This window comes from Corella eumyota, chromosome 5, assembly GCF_963082875.1.
Source record: "Corella eumyota chromosome 5, kaCorEumy4.1, whole genome shotgun sequence".
Taxonomy (NCBI): domain Eukaryota; kingdom Metazoa; phylum Chordata; class Ascidiacea; order Phlebobranchia; family Corellidae; genus Corella; species Corella eumyota.
In genome coordinates this window covers 3,376,147-3,394,269 of record NC_137494.1, presented here as the reverse complement: position 1 = coordinate 3,394,269, position 18,123 = coordinate 3,376,147, and the positions used below count along the sequence as shown (strand labels likewise).

The 18,123-nt window shown below is 31.0% G+C and overlaps 4 protein-coding genes across 4 annotated transcripts; all 4 read left to right on the top strand.

The window, feature by feature from the left end:
- The first annotated feature begins 461 nt into the window (after positions 1–461).
- On the top strand, positions 462–4,307 carry LOC145751933 (2-oxoisovalerate dehydrogenase subunit alpha, mitochondrial-like). Its single transcript, XM_082568091.1, has 8 exons — positions 462–647; positions 1,160–1,336; positions 1,439–1,634; positions 1,979–2,139; positions 2,388–2,533; positions 3,052–3,255; positions 3,467–3,641; positions 3,802–4,307. The coding sequence occupies exons 1-8, from the start codon at positions 549–551 to the stop codon at positions 3,973–3,975; spliced, it is 1,332 nt and encodes a 443-aa protein (XP_082424217.1). The 5' UTR covers positions 462–548; the 3' UTR covers positions 3,976–4,307.
- A 348-nt stretch (positions 4,308–4,655) lies between these two features.
- On the top strand, positions 4,656–5,880 carry LOC145753753 (tubulin polyglutamylase complex subunit 2-like). The gene has a single exon (XM_082570192.1). The coding sequence runs from the start codon at positions 4,748–4,750 to the stop codon at positions 5,654–5,656; it is 909 nt and encodes a 302-aa protein (XP_082426318.1). The 5' UTR covers positions 4,656–4,747; the 3' UTR covers positions 5,657–5,880.
- Positions 5,881–5,884: 4 nt separating this feature from the next.
- On the top strand, positions 5,885–13,720 carry LOC145753751 (uncharacterized). Its single transcript, XM_082570191.1, has 6 exons — positions 5,885–6,418; positions 6,666–8,237; positions 8,401–8,485; positions 8,562–8,663; positions 8,738–12,897; positions 13,130–13,720. The coding sequence occupies exons 1-6, from the start codon at positions 5,909–5,911 to the stop codon at positions 13,235–13,237; spliced, it is 6,537 nt and encodes a 2,178-aa protein (XP_082426317.1). The 5' UTR covers positions 5,885–5,908; the 3' UTR covers positions 13,238–13,720.
- A 645-nt stretch (positions 13,721–14,365) lies between these two features.
- Positions 14,366–18,080, top strand: LOC145753031 (membrane-bound acylglycerophosphatidylinositol O-acyltransferase mboat7-like). The gene is made up of 10 exons (XM_082569416.1): positions 14,366–14,529; positions 14,727–14,839; positions 15,603–15,726; positions 15,885–16,044; positions 16,280–16,481; positions 16,553–16,720; positions 17,037–17,204; positions 17,364–17,504; positions 17,584–17,664; positions 17,733–18,080. The coding sequence occupies exons 1-10, from the start codon at positions 14,437–14,439 to the stop codon at positions 17,830–17,832; spliced, it is 1,350 nt and encodes a 449-aa protein (XP_082425542.1). The 5' UTR covers positions 14,366–14,436; the 3' UTR covers positions 17,833–18,080.
- Positions 18,081–18,123: the final 43 nt, after the last annotated feature.

Sequence of the window (18,123 nt, the reverse complement as noted above, 5' to 3'; positions counted from 1 at the left end):
ATACTGCGTGAATGACGTAATATCCTAATTACTATAATATCTTCCAATTAAAGTAGTGTATTTATATTAATTTTTTATGTGGTTGAAAATTACGTCACGTAAAATTTTAAGATAAATTATAATGTTACAAATGTACAAAGTTAAATTTGAAACAAGTTTTTATTGTAAAAGAAACTCGCAATGTTTTTGTATGTTAACTCTTTTCTTCTAAGCAAAATTTGTTATTGCAACAACAAATATATTACCAGTTTATATTCTGGCGTTTTTTATTGTTAGTTCTATCTGTATCTTATAAAATGTGTAAATTAACCAGTTTACATTTAATATTTAAACTTTTGAGTTAGGCTAAACGATGTTTTTTAATAATAATTTTAACCCGCCATTTTCTTTAATTTTTTACATTTTTTTTACAAATAGTGGCAGAAAAAATGGCAGAAATAAAATAAAAGGTTGATCGTAAAGTTGTTGTGTTGTCAGGTTGTGTGAAAGTGTTAACGTTAAATGTTAACTAAATTACGTTTATTTTGTTAATAAATTAGAACTTTATCATGTTTACATCTAAGTTAGTTCGTGGAAGTTTAAAACTATCAAAACAAATCAGCAAATTTCCCAAAATAAGATGCGCAAGTGTCAACTTTCCAAGAAGTGTAAGTATTTTAATAACTGAATAATGAATGTGAAAAATTAATTTTACGTTTCTTCAATAATTAGTTTTTACTTTTAAAATGTGTATTTAAAAAGGGTAACAGTTTAATCTGCAATGTCATGGCTATACTCCTATACTGTTCTATTTGCTCTCGTGGCACCCTTGAGTAAGGCTCTGTAAACGGTTTGAACTCCTGCTGAGCCGGCTCTTAATCAGCAGCTTAATTACTGGGCAATTATAATCTATAATATCACAAACTGCCACAGGCAACTCGAGACTGGGTTGGAGTAACTGATGTTACTCTATGTTTAGGTCGTGCATTTGACCTTCCCACACCGAGGATAAAGATATATACAAAAAAAAATTCTATAAGACTACAAGACAAACTAAACGAAAAAATCTCACTTAGGATTTAATGTTAGCTTTGTAAAATACAAGTTCCCTTGTAATTAATCTATATAAATCAGTCTTAAAATCTTATGTTTTTAAAATAAAACAAACAAAATTATTTAGTTTTCAACATCAGATGAGCAAAGTGTCCTTGATTCTGAGGCAAAAAACTTTCTCGGAGGGCCACAAAATTATATTCATCAACTTGAATTTCTCGAACCAAAAATTGAAGATGCAATTGCAACTTATCGGGTATTCGATAATGAAGGAAAAGTTATTGACCAATCACAAGTGCCCAATGTAAATTGTTTTAATTATTTTAAAATATCAAAAAAAGGCTTCATACTACTTCAAGTAAACAGTTTATTTGTTATAACTAACACCGATTGTATTTGTATATAGATTGAATCAGACACATTGATAGAAATGTACAAGTCTATGGTAACCTTAAACACAATGGACCGTGTAATGTATGACGCTCAAAGGCAGGGCAGAGTTTCATTTTACATGACAAACTATGGTGAAGAAGCAAGCCATGTTGGCAGTGCAGCTGCATTAGATAGCAGAGATCTTGTATTTGGGCAATACAGAGAAGCAGGTGCAAGATTTTGGTTGACTTTGTATTTTCTATTTTTGTTGTATTTTAAATCTATAAGTATGTAATGATATATCAATATTTTTGTTAGTTATCAATGGGGTTTGGCAGTATTTTTACCTATATGTAGTTTATTTATTAAATACTAGTTATAAACCTGCCCTCTGGTTGAAATTTTAATAAAATTTTTATGGTCGTAACTATTATCTAAAACGTGCCCACAATAATTTACCTGCACACCACAAACGTCAGTTTTGTTTATTTTGCAGGGCTATAAGTTTGACATAGATATATATATGAATATATCATCCACTTGGGTTCATTATATATATCTTTGCTTTTCACAGGTGTTTTAATGTGGAGAGGGTTTACTCTTGATCAGTTCATGGATCAATGTTACGCTAACATAAACGATCCAGCTGCTGGCAAACAAATGCCAGTGCATTATGGGAGCAAAGACCTCAACTTTGTGACTATTAGTTCTCCACTTTCTACACAAATGCCACAGGTGGTTATAAGTTTTCATGTTAATTTTTCAAACTTTAGTGTTGACTGACTTTAAATTTTATTAATGTTTTAACAGTGATAGTAAATGTTAACAGAAGTTATAAAAATATTGGCTATTCTATTAAGTCTATAAAAACTAAAGATTACATTTTAATATAGATCATGTATCTAAAAGTTAGAGTAATAAATAGATTAAAACATTTATAGTACAGTAATAAAAATAATGCGTATATTGTTGTTTATTATCAGGCTTCAGGTGCAGCATATGCATTGAAAAGAACCCACCCAGATCTTTGTGTGATTTGTTATTTTGGTGATGGGGCTGCATCTGAGGGTGACGCTCATGCTGCATTTAACTTTGCAGCTACCCTTGATGCTCCTTGTATTTTTTTCTGGTGAGTAATTTTTTTTTGTATATATTTTTATCCTTGATGTGGAAAAGTCGAATGCGCGACTTAAACATAGAGTAACATCAGTTACTCCAACCCAGTCTCGAGTTGCCTGTGGCAGTTTGAGATATTATAGATTATATTTGCCTGATAATTAAGCTGCTGATTAAGTGCTGGCTCAGCAGGAGTTCGTACCGTTTATAGTGCCTTACTCAAGGGTGCTACAGCATAAGATCAGTGCGGATTGAACCCATGACCTCATGTGTGGTGTAGAAAGTGTTCTTGCCACTACACCACGCTGCCGGTGAAATTGAATCCCTTACCCCATAACAACATTAATAAAGTAAAATAGGTTATGGATGTGGTGTGTTAAAGATTGGGTTTCAATTTTATCAACTTTCCAATCGTTTAATGTTTTCTCCCTTTTTTAATTTATACAAATAAAACAAAGTTGCCAAGTTCAATTTCATTAAAAATCTGTTCAATTATGAATTAAAATAAAATAATAATTTTCAACATTTTAGTCGTAACAATGGATATGCTATCTCTACCCCAGTATCTGAGCAATACAGAGGTGATGGAATTGCAGCAAGGGGAAGTGGATACGGGATGATTACCATAAGAGTTGATGGTAATGACATATTTGCCGTGTATAATGCCACCATGAAGGCCAGGGAAATTGCTGTTACGGAAAGCAGACCTGTGCTTATAGAAGCTATGACTTACAGGTAATAGTTTGTAAGGAAAAAAGTCTTACAATAAATATTAATGCTTTAATACAAGCTAACTAAAGTTATGTCTATCACAAGTTTAAAATAATACATTGTTTAGGCTGTGTCCACCTTTTAACATTGAAGATAAATAAATAAACCTACTAAATGGTCTGTAATATTGGGTTAGGTATAAAAGTAATTACTTGAACCAAAATATTTTTTTTAGGGTTGGTCATCATAGCACCAGTGATGATAGTTCATCATACAGATCTTTAGATGAGGTTGCTTATTGGGAGCAAAGTGATAATCCAATAACAAGGTTCCGTGAATATCTTATCAACCAAAAAAACATCTGGAGTAAGGATCAAGACACTGCACTAGTTAAAGACACCAAAAAACAGGTTTGTGAAAAAAATAATTACAACTTTTTCATGTGAAGGCTTTATTTTGCAAAACTTAATAAATTTTATCTGTAATATATACTTAAATTCTCTATTGCTTTTTGATTTTCTTATATATTTACGTCTAGTGTTTATATTAAAATATTGATTTATTTTATAGATTTTGACTGCGTTTGCAAATGCCGAAAAACGCAAGAAACCCTCACCAAGTCTTCTTTTCACGGATGTTTATGATGTTGTACCAACACATTTAGAGAAACAGAAACAGGAAATGAAAGATCATGTTAACAAAAATAAAGAACATTACCCTTTAAGCCGCCATGAGCCGATGTAGTTTGAAATTATGGGTGTGAATTTTATTTTAGATTGCTTTTTTTATGTTGCATATACACAATCCAATTTTGCCTATTTTTTGTAGCTTTTATTGAATATAATTTATTAATATTTTCAATCATTGTAATTATCACATATTTTTTCAGAAGTAGGGTGACTGTATTGTATATTACAAAATTAATTTCTACAAGGTTTCAATTTATTTTACTGTAGAGTTTTATATAAGATTTCAATAAAGGTACCTGTAATATATTAAAGACATATACGTTTATTTTATCTTTATTGCTCTATTTCTACAATCTTTTATGAGAAACCAATAATAAAGGCTTCCAATTTTGAGTTTTTTTGTTTACACATTGAACAATGAAGAAAGTTTAGTGAACGTCATAACATTACGTAACAATACATTTCATTGTTCTACGTCCTTATAGTAAACATAATGGATGTGAAACTATATTTAAATACGTTAGTAAAGTGGTTTGCCTGTGCGGATATAAGTCAGATAAAAACCAATATTTTACATTAATGGCTGTTATATGTAAAAAAAAGGCTGTTTAATGTAAAAAAAATCAAATCTTTTTAAAAAAATTATTTTTAAAATGTTTAAATTTTTATATTTTCCTAAATTATGCCATACGCAAGTGGGCGCTTCAGCGCATGTAAACAGACTTTGCACGCTTACTAGTTCTTTTGTTGTTGAAGGTTGTTAGGCAGTTTTTAGAAGGCAGCTTACACTTTTTTAGGCTGTTGCAGTTAGTAAAATTATAAACAAAATGTCGGAGAATGGAGGAATTCAAGAAATAATGGAAAGGCTGACACTTAATGTTGTTACAACGTTAGAAAAGCGAAACGGGATATGTGACGTGTTACTTTCAAATTATTCGCCAACAGAACGTCACAAATTGGTTGCTTGGGAACAAAGAAATGCATGCATGTTACCAGATGACCTGAAAAGCTTTTACCTTACAACTAATGGCGTTTTACTTACGTGGAGTGTTAAACTAGACGATGTTAAACACCCTATTGGAAAGATGGAGATATGTCCGATTTCTGAATTACAAAAGATAAGTGTAACCTCTTCAACAGCTAATATTTCAAACAGCATTTCATTGGCTGATATTGACTTTGACTCAGATTCAGAAGATGAAAGTGAATACCCTAAAAAACCACATTTCGATGATAGGAGTCGAGTTTTTGAACTAGATTCTTGTAATGGTTTTGGAAAAGTTTGTCTAGTTTATTTTAAAACAAGCAAAGGGTCACCTGCACAAAATGCTGAAATCTGGTTTTTGGATCGTTCGTTAACTTGGTCATTTTTAGCTAAAGACTTTACAACTTATTACAGGCTTATGATAATGCATGTAGGTTTGCCATGCTGGCAATATGCATTCACACCCATTGGTTTAAACCCCAAATCAAAACAATGGTTTAGCATGTATACCCCTATTCGCTTACAAATGGATCAAAAGTTATTAGAAGCTGATAAAGAGGCAAGCTTGATAGACTTACCGACCCCTAAAATAGATTTTTCTAGAGTCTTTAAAGGTAAATTGGCAGAAAAACCGTCAAAGAGTAAAAATGTCAACCAAACAAAGAAAAAGGCACCACCTGGAACTGGTATAGGTGGATCTAAGTCATTGACATCCTTGCGATACGGACGAACAACTAAACCTTGGACTTAATTAACACTTCATATTTTATTTGGTTACTTACAGAAAAACATTTTTTTTATGCTATCTTTATTCATATATTTGTTATTTGATTTACAAATATGTTTGTTTAATTATTTCATATTATATTTTTTCACAAACGTTTTAACTGTGTGTTTTAGTATTATATGTTTACCTGTTCTATTTTTATATGGTTTTATAGTTCCCATGTAATTTTAACCTATCTTGTTTTGTAGGCTTTACTGCGAACAACATAGGAAACAAATGTCAAATCCAACAAGCAGTGGTGTACACAACAACCAATCGAACTATCCTGCATCCGCTAACTCAAACTATAACAATGTAACAGGATATACGAACTATATACAACCCAGCAATATATACCAGGTTCCACAGACACCTGACATTTCTTCATATTATCAATATAGAATGCAAATGAATTCAATGAATTACGGGTATTATAATGCTCATCCATCATACACTGGTAATCAGAATTATCATGCCAATGCAGTGAATCCTTCAAACAATATTGCTCTTACTCAACCTGAACCGGTTCCAAATTCTATTTCATATGCAGTGAACCCTTCGGTAAATAATTCTGTACAATCTGTATCTAATACTACATATCCATTACCACAACAAGCCAATATAAACCAATGTGAAGCCAACCCAATGCAAGTTATTAATTCACCTCCAAACCAACATACTTTGTCAATCAAAACTAAAACTTCAAGTCCTTCTAACTTGAATGTAAGCAAGGATTCATCGCCAAGGGTAAGTTTTATCTTTCATTTTTTATTTAAATATTAGAATATTTAAAAAGTTAACAACTAGTGAAATTATAACCAATTTTATTTTATCTTAAAAAGTAATAAGCACCATAAAAGGTTTAATCACTTCCTATTACTTTACCATTGCATCAAAAATTTTGAGATTTTAAAAATATAGAAAGCTAAAAAAATATAAAACTAAGTGTTTGGTACTAATTTAAACATATTTTTTAATAAAACTTTTTATTTAGAAACTTCTTGGGCTGGATGATATTTTGTACAGAAAAAAACATTTGAATGCTGAAGAGTCTAATTTAAATGAAGAAAAATCTTTATCTAATAATCAATCTAAGAGTAATTTACCTTCTACAAGTGAAACACCAAAGGAACCAACACAGACTAAATACGAAACAGAATTTATCAAAAATTTGGCTAATATTAAGAATAAAAACAACACTTTAACTTCAAATCAGTCAACAAATCAAGATTGTACTGTGACTACTACAGAACAGCCACATGGAAGCAAAGATAAAATACAAAGTGAAAATATTAGTTCATCTAATCAACAAACATCAAATGAGATGCTGCATGAAACCAGCAATAATAAATACCGAAAATATCAATGGGATCAGCAAACTTCTTATAGTGAAGCTTGCAGTAGAAAAAATTATGGTCACTCAAGCCACTATCACAGAAGGTATTCTTCAGATAGGTTGTCACGGGATATGCATCACAAATATTCGGGGAAAAATCGATATCATAGATCACCATCATCTGACGATTCTTCAGGTCCGAATCAAAGTCCACCTCCTAGAAATCAAGGGTCGTCATCAAGGCATCATAGGTCATCGTCAAGACACAGAAGGTCATCGTCAAGACACAGGAGGTCATCGTCAAGACACAGGAGGTCATCATCAAGACACAGAAGGTCATCGTCAAAACATAGAAGGTCATCGTCAAGACATAGAAGGTCATCATCAAGGCATAGAAGGTCATCATCCAGACAGAGAATGTCAATGTCAAAACATAGAAGGTCATCGTCAAGGCAACGAAGATCTAGATCAAGACAGAAACAGTGCTCTTCAAGACATGAAAGGTCATCTTCAAGACACCACAGGTCGTCATCTAGACAACGAAGGTCAAGTTCAAGATCAACTCAAGGAAGATCACCATCAAGTCATAGGCGGGCATTGTCAAAAGAAAAAAGCTCAATTAAAAAACAAAGATTGTCCCCTATTCACAGAAGAGCAAGGTCAAGGTCAAGTTCATCTTATTCTTCTAGTAGTGATAGAAACAGTTCATCATCCTCATCTAGTCTTACTTCTAAAACATCTTCTTCTTCCTTAAAAACTAAAAAAACTTCAAGCGCTGGCAAGATGGTGCCTAAATCTGGTAAAAACGATGAGAATTTACTAACAAAGGCAAAGACTAACAGCTTGTTACTAACTAAGCCTAATGAAAATCCAATCAAACTGTCGCAGAATATAACCCCTTCAAATTTAGATAAGGCATTTGTATTATTGAAAAGAATTAATGTTGCAGATATAACTAAAATTTTAGATGTAAAAACTCTTCCATTAACACAAGATATAACACCTGTTTTGGACAAGAATGTAATTACAAATAAGGAAACAAACTTACCTGAAAATTTTGAAATTACATCAGATCCGCTTGTTCATTTTCCTGATATTCCTGGCTTGGATCTTTCTGAAAACAATAAAGATAAAAATAGTATGAGAGATGAGAATACAAATAAAAAAAATTTAAAAAAAAAATTAAATAAAGATCCTGTGGAAAACTTAACAGAAGTTACTCAAAACAAGGTATATACCATTTAGGGGCAAATTAAATTAAAATTAATTTTTACCATTATTTTATGTTCTGTTATTAGTTAAATGTTTTTTTTTTAATTTCTATGCACAAAATTATTAGAAGTTTTTATTAAATTAATCTGAATAAATGATAGAGTTACTTAATATGTTCTAGGAGAATACTACCCAACAGGACCCTTTACATTTAAAAAACTTGTTAAAATCTTTTCAAGAATCAGGATCTAGTTCCAGTATATCAGGTTTTTAAAATAAAATATTTGTTATATGGTTTTTATGACTAGTTTTTCATATTGTAAACGTATTAATTTAATTTAGATCTAGCAAAAAATGATTCCAATATTAAAAAGATTCTTCAAGTTTTGTCGGAATTCTCAAAAGAAATTAAACAAGTTAAACCAGCTAGTCCAAAACTACCAGGTTTGAAAAAACCTAACTATCCTATATTTTTAATTGTTTTTATAAACTATTTTGTAACTTATTTTTTATTGCAGTTAAAACTGTCTTTCATGTGAACTTTGATGTGGAGAAGCCGGTTTTATCAGATGATGAAGGAGAGGAAGAAAAACAAAAGGGAGATTTGGAAGATGTTTCGACATCCAAAAATGAAGATCAACTTCAACAAGACACATGTTTACCTACACAACCTGAGGATCAAATTAGCCCAGATAAAGCTGATGATGATATTTCACCTTTAGTTGTTCAAAAAAAATTTGTTGAAAAAATTGTTGAAAAGGTTCCTGTGTCCACTTCTGGGTCTGCAAATGTCCATTTAAATAAATTGGAAAGAAAGCCGATAGATAACAATGCTGCTACGCCTAAATTTACAAACATTAACCCAATTTTACCGAATGATGGAAAACCTAGGGACCCTAGAACCAGACGTCCTGATCCAAGGCATCTGCAAGGTAAAATGTCTAATCCAGAACAAAATATAAACAGAGCGAGGCAGAAGCAAAATCTGGCTACTCAAACCTTAAAATCAAATATATCTCACAACTTGGTGATAAACCAGTGCCGTCGTACAGAAATTCCCTTTACCACATACCAAACAAGTCCTTCTCTTGATTCACCCTTGGAATCTAACTCAAACCACAATTCACCAATTTATGCATCAAATTTAACTTGCCTCCGTTTTCCACCTTCTTTGATAGACTTTTCTCCAAGACCAATGTATCTTCAAAAAATAACAGTAAATCATTGCAATAAATGCAAGGTCAAGCCATTAAAAAAGCATTTTGATTTTAGGTACACCAATGCATACTATTACACATTTTTGCACGGTAAATGTGCTGGTTGTGATAAAGACTTACGTATTTCTAATGTGGATGACAGTTTGGGGTTTATACCAGATGTTGTACCACCTTACATGCCTGTTAGGTCAAGTACTTCTTCAATGTTGGAAAATACTTTAACCCCATCAAATCAAAGCAACTTGGATAGTAGTCTGCACGATTCAACATTTCAACCAAGCTGTTCTGTTAACGATAGTCAGCAACCTTTACCAGAAATGTCACCAATAAAAAATAATGTTTTTACAGCATACACAAATCCAATACTGCATCCAGATAACAATGTCTTGCGCAATCAAGATCAAATGCCTTTAAGTGTACCTCACAAAGTCGTAACTGGTACAAATTTACCAAGTACAACTACTAACTCAATAACCTCTAATACTTTTAAAGCTTTAAATCAACCTATATCAATAGTAAGTGATAAAGAAGTTTCATTACCTTTACCAATAAAGAGTAAAGAAGATACCCAAATGCCAAATCTTGTTAACAAAAGTTTAATGCCAGAAATCCCTCCAATTGAAAAAGTAAACCAAGATGGTATAACTAAATTGAATTCCAATGTAACATGCTCTTATGCTGATTCTAGTTATGATAATGAACAAGAAAATGATGTGGTTGAGTTTTCAGATATTTCTGGAGAACTTGAAAAATCTATCAGTGAAGAAAATCCAACTGCTACTCAAATTAAAACAAATAAGAATAAGAACATAGCTGAAATTAATGAATGTGACTCAACAACTAATGTAGAACAAGTATTGGAATGTGACAGTACTTCTAATGTGGAACAAGAATCAACTACTAATTTATTTGAAAGTATGCCAAACACATCACACAATAATTTACCTGAAAACTTAAACACAGACGCCAATGAAGATTTAAATGGTTATGAAATTCAGTATTCTCCCATTAGCGATGCAAGTGATGAAAACGCTTTTGAAGTTACTTGTGAAGCTAACGATTTAAGTGACCAACTGATAATTGAAGAATCACAGCAGGCAAATACGAGCAGTGTATCAAATGAAGATGTGGAGAAAACTTGTAACAAGGAATTAGTTGTAGATAATTCTGACTCCCAAGAAATACAAACATCTGTTAAAAACATATCTATTACAAATACTAACTTTTCTGATCAATTAGAAACACCAACAGATTCTTCAAGACTTAAAGATAAAAATTTTACTGCAGATTCAAATGTATTGGAAAACACAATTTCTTCAGAAAAACCTAAACCTACAGAAACGACCAAAGATATTGTTGGTTTGTTTGATATGTTCAATGAAAGCGACTTTGAAGATAAATGTGCAACAAACTTTAAAGACAATTCAGTTAAGGTTCCAACCCAACATAAAAATAAATCCTCTGAAAAAAATTTAACTTTGGTAACTACAAAAAATAAAAATGACGAAATCTCTGATGAAAAAAGTGTTAAAATGTCAAGTATTTCACAAATTGTAGAAAATCCCAAATCAACTACAGAAGCATCTATTTTATTAAAAAATAGAGAATGCCCAATACGCAAACTTAGTCAAGATTTTGAACAACAAAAAGCTGCTGAAAAACTGTCCAAACCTAAGTTCAATGTTGCTATGAATAAAAGTATTGCAAGCACCATAACATTACCTCAAAAACATAGCAGTATACATGACATTGACAATAGTAGTGATACTACAATCATAAACAGTTCTTTTATACCCCAAAATCAGGAAAAATCTTCTATTTCACAGTCTTATATTACGCCAATGACTGATTTATCAGATACAACTGACTGTGAAATGTTACCTTCAGATTCTTCACAGTCTGAGTGGGTGGATTATAATCTTCCTTCAATTGTAAGTCGGCCGAAAAAGCGACGAAGAAATTTATTGCAGTTAGGTGATAATACTGAAACAATGAATAATGCTGCTGTTTTACATTTACCAACAATTACACCATCAAATGTGCCTTTTAAGAAAAGAAAATACTCACGAGTCTCATTTGATAACGACAGTTCAAGTTCTGTAACATCAGTTGTGCAGCAAACTGTAGAAAATGCTCAAATTTCAGACGTTGAAATTCTTTCATCAGATGCAAATGAATTTTCAGCTTCACCAAAGCCAGTAATTTCATCGGATACAGACGATACTTTAGTAACATCAATAACACAACAATCTGCAGAAAACTTTCAAACTGCGGAGGGTGAAATTTTTTCATCTGATGCAAATGAATTTTCTCTCTCACCAAAGCCAGTTATCTCTTCTGATACAGAAGACACTTTGATAACATCAACAAAAGAGCAATCTCCAGACAACTGTCAAACTTCCGATGATGAAACTGTGTCATCAAATTCAAATAAATCTACAATTTCTACAACGCCAATTATTCCATCTGATACAGATAGTACAGTAGTATCAAGCAATTTAAATAATATTGCTCAAAGATCTAGTTTGTTTGAATCCATATCACAAATAACAGATGTAACCTATAGTGATTCAGTCTCATCGTTAAACAGAAGTGAACCAATGACACAAACATTCAATGTAACTACTAGTAACATATTAACATCGCCCAAAAGAAAGGATAACTCTCCAACCCCTAATGTACCAACTTCGGATCTCAATACTTTAATGCCTATGAATGTAGAGAGTATAGATGTAAATAATATATCCCTTAGCCCTGATGGAGTTGACATATCAAATACATTGGCTCAAGCTGAAGAAATGGAAATAACAGATCAAGTTGAAGAAGTGCCAATACCAAATATATCAGATCAAGATAATAAAGTGCCAATATTAAATATATCAGATCTAACTAAAAAAATGCCAATATTAATGAATATTGCTGAGCAATCTTCACAATCCATAGATGTCGGTGATGAAACATTGGATTTGCCTTTTCATGCTGAAGTTTTACCACCATGTATTGAGAAAGAAACAATAGACAACCAGTTTGATACTAACAGTCTTTCTGATGACAATGCATTGTCAATTTCACCAAAAAATGCTTGCCATGACAACAACTTTTCAGATAGTGATTGTTTAAATTTAGAAGTAGAAAGAGCGGTCAGAACAGTTCAAACCTCTGATAATCTATCGAGTGACGATTCAAACTACAGCATCAACTTTGAAATGGCATCGGTAAAACGCAACAAAAACAAGAACAAACCATTAACGAATGATGAAAAAAAAGAAGAAAAGAAGTTAACATTTACTTACAAAGGTGAAGAAGTGTTTTGGCCCTTTGAAAGTCTTCCAGCAAGTGAACTCGATGCAATGTCTGACTCTGACAGTGAAAGTGAAGAAGATTCTTTTGTTATTCAGGATTGTTCTGTTACACTTAGTTATTTACAATCCACCGGTTACGCCCCACTCTGCTTTTTAACGGTAAGTTTTGTATTAGAATTTAAAAAGAGTTTTAATTATTCGTATTGTGTTTGACAGTTTTATTTATTGTTAGTGCTAAAAATGTTGTTTAATATCTCATATGGTTTCTTAATTTTTTTTATAAGTTTATAACTTTTATAGTTATTAATTTAAGCAAGTATTTTGGTGCAGTTTTATATATATACAATAATATTTTTTGGATTTATCAGTATTTTTTTTTATCAATGAACAGGGAAGAAAAAAGGGACACAGATGTTGTATGTGCTGCGATGAATTTTGTTGTTCTTCAAATTGGATTTCTTTCGAAGATTTTTCCGAAAGAATCCTTAAAGAAACTTGACTTTCACTTTTAAAAATTTAATATTTTATTAAAAAGGTTGTTTTTAGGAAGCAAACTTTTTTGATCAAGTTTAATATGGAAAATTTTGTATAAAGATTTATAAATTTTTTTAAATAAAGCTCTATTTTGACTAAAGTGCCTTGCCTGTTGTAATTGATATTGTCGATAACCTGTTATTAATTTTCTCTTATGCATTTCATTTAACTCTCCCTTGTTTTATATAATCAGTGTTTTATATTAGTTATTCCAGCTAACTGAATAACAATATTTCTTTTTTAACAAGCCTTGTTATTACTGCCTAAAATCAGTTATTACTTTCTAAATAAACAAAGGTTTAATTTATTTTGCAATTTATCATTGTGGTCACAACTGTTTTTTGTTTTGCTTTTGTTAATAAGTTTTTTAGTGCTTTGTTTTTTGTTTCTGTAAAAACACCATGTTTATTTGGTATACCCATTTTATTTTGCAATTATTTATTTTTTGGCAGCGTAGATATTATTAAACCATTTGATGTCTTTATAATATTACGTTGGCTCAATTTATTTTAAAGTGTAATGATAAAAGACCAGACGATCGCGTTTTGATTCTCCTGGGACTCGAGCAATTGGTAATTTAAAACCGGTAGAACCGTTTTTGTGTAAATACCTAAGTGAATAAAAACATATTGTAAAATAGTGTGGCATTTTTTTGCCCTAGATCAATTGTGTGATAAATTAAACACATTTTTTTATAAGTCTGTTAGAGTACATTATCAAATTGAACATTTGTTATTTAACGGTAAAAAAAAAAATCAATCGTCCATTGTTGGTAATGACAACCATTGTTACTCATTGTTCGCCGCGTTTATTCATTGTTTAGAAGGTTTGTTTAATTATTGTCCTAGCGTTAAAATTAAATTACAAACATATACGAGATTTAGCTTAAGTAAATTTTAAAATATTTCGTGTAACAAGGCTATTAAAAATAATTAAAAACGTGTTAAAAAGCTGAAGATAAACGTTAAAAGTCGTAAACCACTTTTTTAAACTTTCTCTCCTTTTTTAAAAAAGTTTTTTTACGAAAATCTTAGAGACTAGTAACATGATACAAGCCTCTCTCATTTTCTCTGAGTTGCGATGTAAACAAAAAACTAAACTATCCGGCTGCCGGATAACGTAAATTCACCAGTTCAGTGATTTCATCAAGATTTGTGAAGCAGTATGGTTCTTTTAGGCAATATAGAAGGTATTCTAATTTGCGTGCCAATCGGATTTTTATTAAAATCCACTTGCAGAACATACCAAAGTAAACAGGTAGGCATGCAAATTTGTAAAAAGTAGAGCTTATTATGTAGGCGTAACATTAACTGTTAAGTGTTCAAAAGAGATTACAAAATATAATCCATATGGTGTAACACAGCTATATTGTTTAGTAAACTAAGTAGGAATGTGTAGTAAATCTATTTACAGTTATTAGGAGAAGTAAACCTACTATTTTTACGCCTTTTTAGTTCTCAACTGCAATTGTTGGAATTTTACTTATTTTTGCCTTATGTGGTTTTGAAAGTCATTATTTTTTCTTCGCAACTTTTGTTAACATCGGTATTATTAAATGCCTTAAAAGGTGAGTAAAACAACTGTTTCTATGGATTATCATCGATTAACATATTTTTCCTAATTACTAAACTTTACAAACTTTACACCGGAATTTTATAGCATTTTTCACAGTCAATAGAACGGAAGTTGGCAATGCGTTTTAAGTCGGTTGGGAAACTACATGCGACACATAGTAGCGTTAGAACAAGTGCATTTACATGCCCACAACCGCAAAAGTTTGTAAAACCGGCCAAACATAAACAAAGATTAATGTTACACCTACAAATCAAATCACATATTTTTAACCTGTAAACGTTCAGCACCATTTTTTTATAAATTATACATGATATTTGTTTAGCAAAATCACGAAATAAAATGCCAATGCTTTGCTGACATAAGATCAGTGATATTATAAAATATTTTAACACGACAAATTTTATGCTGTGCTTAGTATTAAACGCCTCACTGCCTTGGGATATAGATTTAAATTATGACGCACTTGTTAAAGGAAATTATATAAGCAGCACTATCTGTTTTGTAATGCAGTTTATAAAACGCGTCATATTATAAAAGCAGTTAAGTTATTTTGGACATAAGCGATCATGATTTGTTCAATAGTTGAAATAATTGGCAGCAAATGCAAAAAACACACTCACTATAGCATTTTAAAATTCTGCATTATATGTTTACCATTATATAAATACAATTCGATCATTATAACAATGAATAGATACCACTTAAACCGCAGTAAAATCGACGCCACGTTATTAAGGATGTTCAATTTGTTTTAGGTATGTCGGTCTTTCATCTCTCGTATTTTGTTTTTTGTTTCACTTGTACGTAAAATATGTCACCCAATTGGATACGGTATCGCCAGGAGTTGTACACACTGTTCAAATGCTCTCTACTTTAAGGGTAAGTTTTGATGCCATATTTTTATTCCTGTAATGTACAGTTAAGTCACTTGAATTTGGTTAAACATCTTCCATAACTATGCAAATTATTTACTTCGCGATTATACCCACACAATTTTAAAGGCTTAAAATAGTTTCTTAAGTGTGCTCATTTTGTAGTTGAGTGGTCTTGCTTTCGATGTTCAAGACCATAGAACAACGTTAAAACAAGGAGAAAAACAAGAAGGAAATCATGGAAAGTTTCAACTTGGTTTAGAACGCGAACCAACAGCGTTTGAAATGTTTTGTTTTTCGTTTTGTTATTTAGGAATATTTACAGGTTTAATTTTGCATTAATTTGTGAACTTATCCTACATTTATGTTAATTAATTCTGGTCTTGTATAACGTTAGGGGTGGGTTTTTTTAACGATATTTTACAACAATTAATTACGCATTTCTTTTCAATACAGCAATTGCAAAGAATATTAAGGTTTTAAAGCCATTTTTAAATAAAAAAATGTTACTTATAACATTACAATAACCTTTTTATGTTTTTATACAATTTCAATTTTAGGACCGTCTTTTAGATATCGAACTTATTACGATTTTTTACACCAACTATGGAGGCCCTATTCAACGAAGGAATTTAAATCAGAATGGTGGCCCAGAATATTTAATTTCTTATGGTTACATCCTTGGTATTTTTCTCTAGCACATTTCTTCAGTTTTGAAAATATTGCATCAGATTTTTTTGCAGAAAGTTCAATTTTTGTCAGGTAAAAATTCTCCGTTTTTAAAAAAAGTAAATTTATATTAAGCGTTTTTTTAAAACTTTAAATATTTTTAGGTATTTTTATATGATTGGCACTGGTTTACATTATCGTTCACAATTCGAACTAGCTTGGATGTATGCAGAGTTCCACTGCGTTATTGTCGGATTTGGGGCTTACCCTAAAGCGAGCAAACCGATACCCGGCAATGGGCCTACAGTTAAACTCGATGATTCATATAAAAGGTACGTCTGGGAATTCGGTTGGTATTAATTTTAAAAGATGCCCTTGTTAATTAAGTTATTAAGTTAACTTACGCGTATTAGTTATGCTTGGCTAAAAAAGCTAGAATTTAATTTTTAATAAAATACATAATTTTTGTTTACTTAAAATAGCAAGTTTAAGCAAATATATTCTATAATATTCAAAACCGCCAAAGGCAACTCAAGACTGGGTCAAGGTAACTAATGTTACTTTATGTTTAGGTCTTGAAGTCCACCTTCTTGAGGATAAATAAATATAAAAAATACAATTACATTTAATTCCATTTTTTATTTTTAGTGATGAAACGACTGAATACAGTTACGATACAATTCGCCAAGTTTTGCCTTTAAAATGCGAAACATCTACTTCACTTAAACACTTTTTACGTACATGGAATATGACGACACAATGGTGGATGTATTATTACGTTTATAGAAAGCTTAATTTCCCAATTAAACAAGTCAAGTTAGTTGAATAAATTTAGATGATATTATTAAAGTAACCTAAAAATGGCCGGTCAATTTAACACAATAATAAAAAAAGTTAGAAAATGGTGCTTGATTATAAATTTATTAATTTTTTTTATGTAGGGCTGTTTACTAATTAATTTTTGTTTGTTTTTAGTATGGTAGCTTTAAGTATTTTTGTCGTTTTGTATCATGGATTTTACTTCAGTTACTTTGTAACTTTCGTATCAGCAGTTGGTATTGTCCTTGCTGATATCATGGTAGAAGAGCGAACGAAAGAAAATCCAATTAACCCTTGGTTAGTACTTAGTAACCTAAGTTTTAAAAAAAGGTGATGCTTAAGTTCAAATCTTATTTTTATTTTTTGTTTATTTCAGGATTTTAAGCTTGATATCAATGCGCATAACAGATTACATTCAAGTAACTTTAGTTTTACAAACTTGGGATGTTGTAATGAGGTAATGTATTTATTAAACGTTAATAATTAGTATTTACATAAGTTTTTTTAATCGATCATGTTTTTTAGATTTTACATGCATATGTGGTTTATACCTAGCATATTTGTGCTGTCGTTGTTTGGCTTGAATCTACTTTTTCCGAAGAAAACCACGAAAAAGATAGATTAAAATTGTGTTTTTTTTTAATAGCTAATGTAGTCAGTTTTTTTTATTTTCCACACAATTATGTTAAGGTTTTATTTTTTTATATTTGGGCCGTTTTACAACAACGATTATTTGTACAAGATCCCTATACATTGTTTTATGTTCATAATTATTTTAACAAACTAACAAATATTGTTTTCAAGATTTTATAACTATAGTTTTATTAAAAGAAAACTACTCGTGTTGTTTTTTAAAATAAAATATTATGGGTGACAAACAGTAATGAAGCCAAATGTTTATATTTTAAAACAAAAA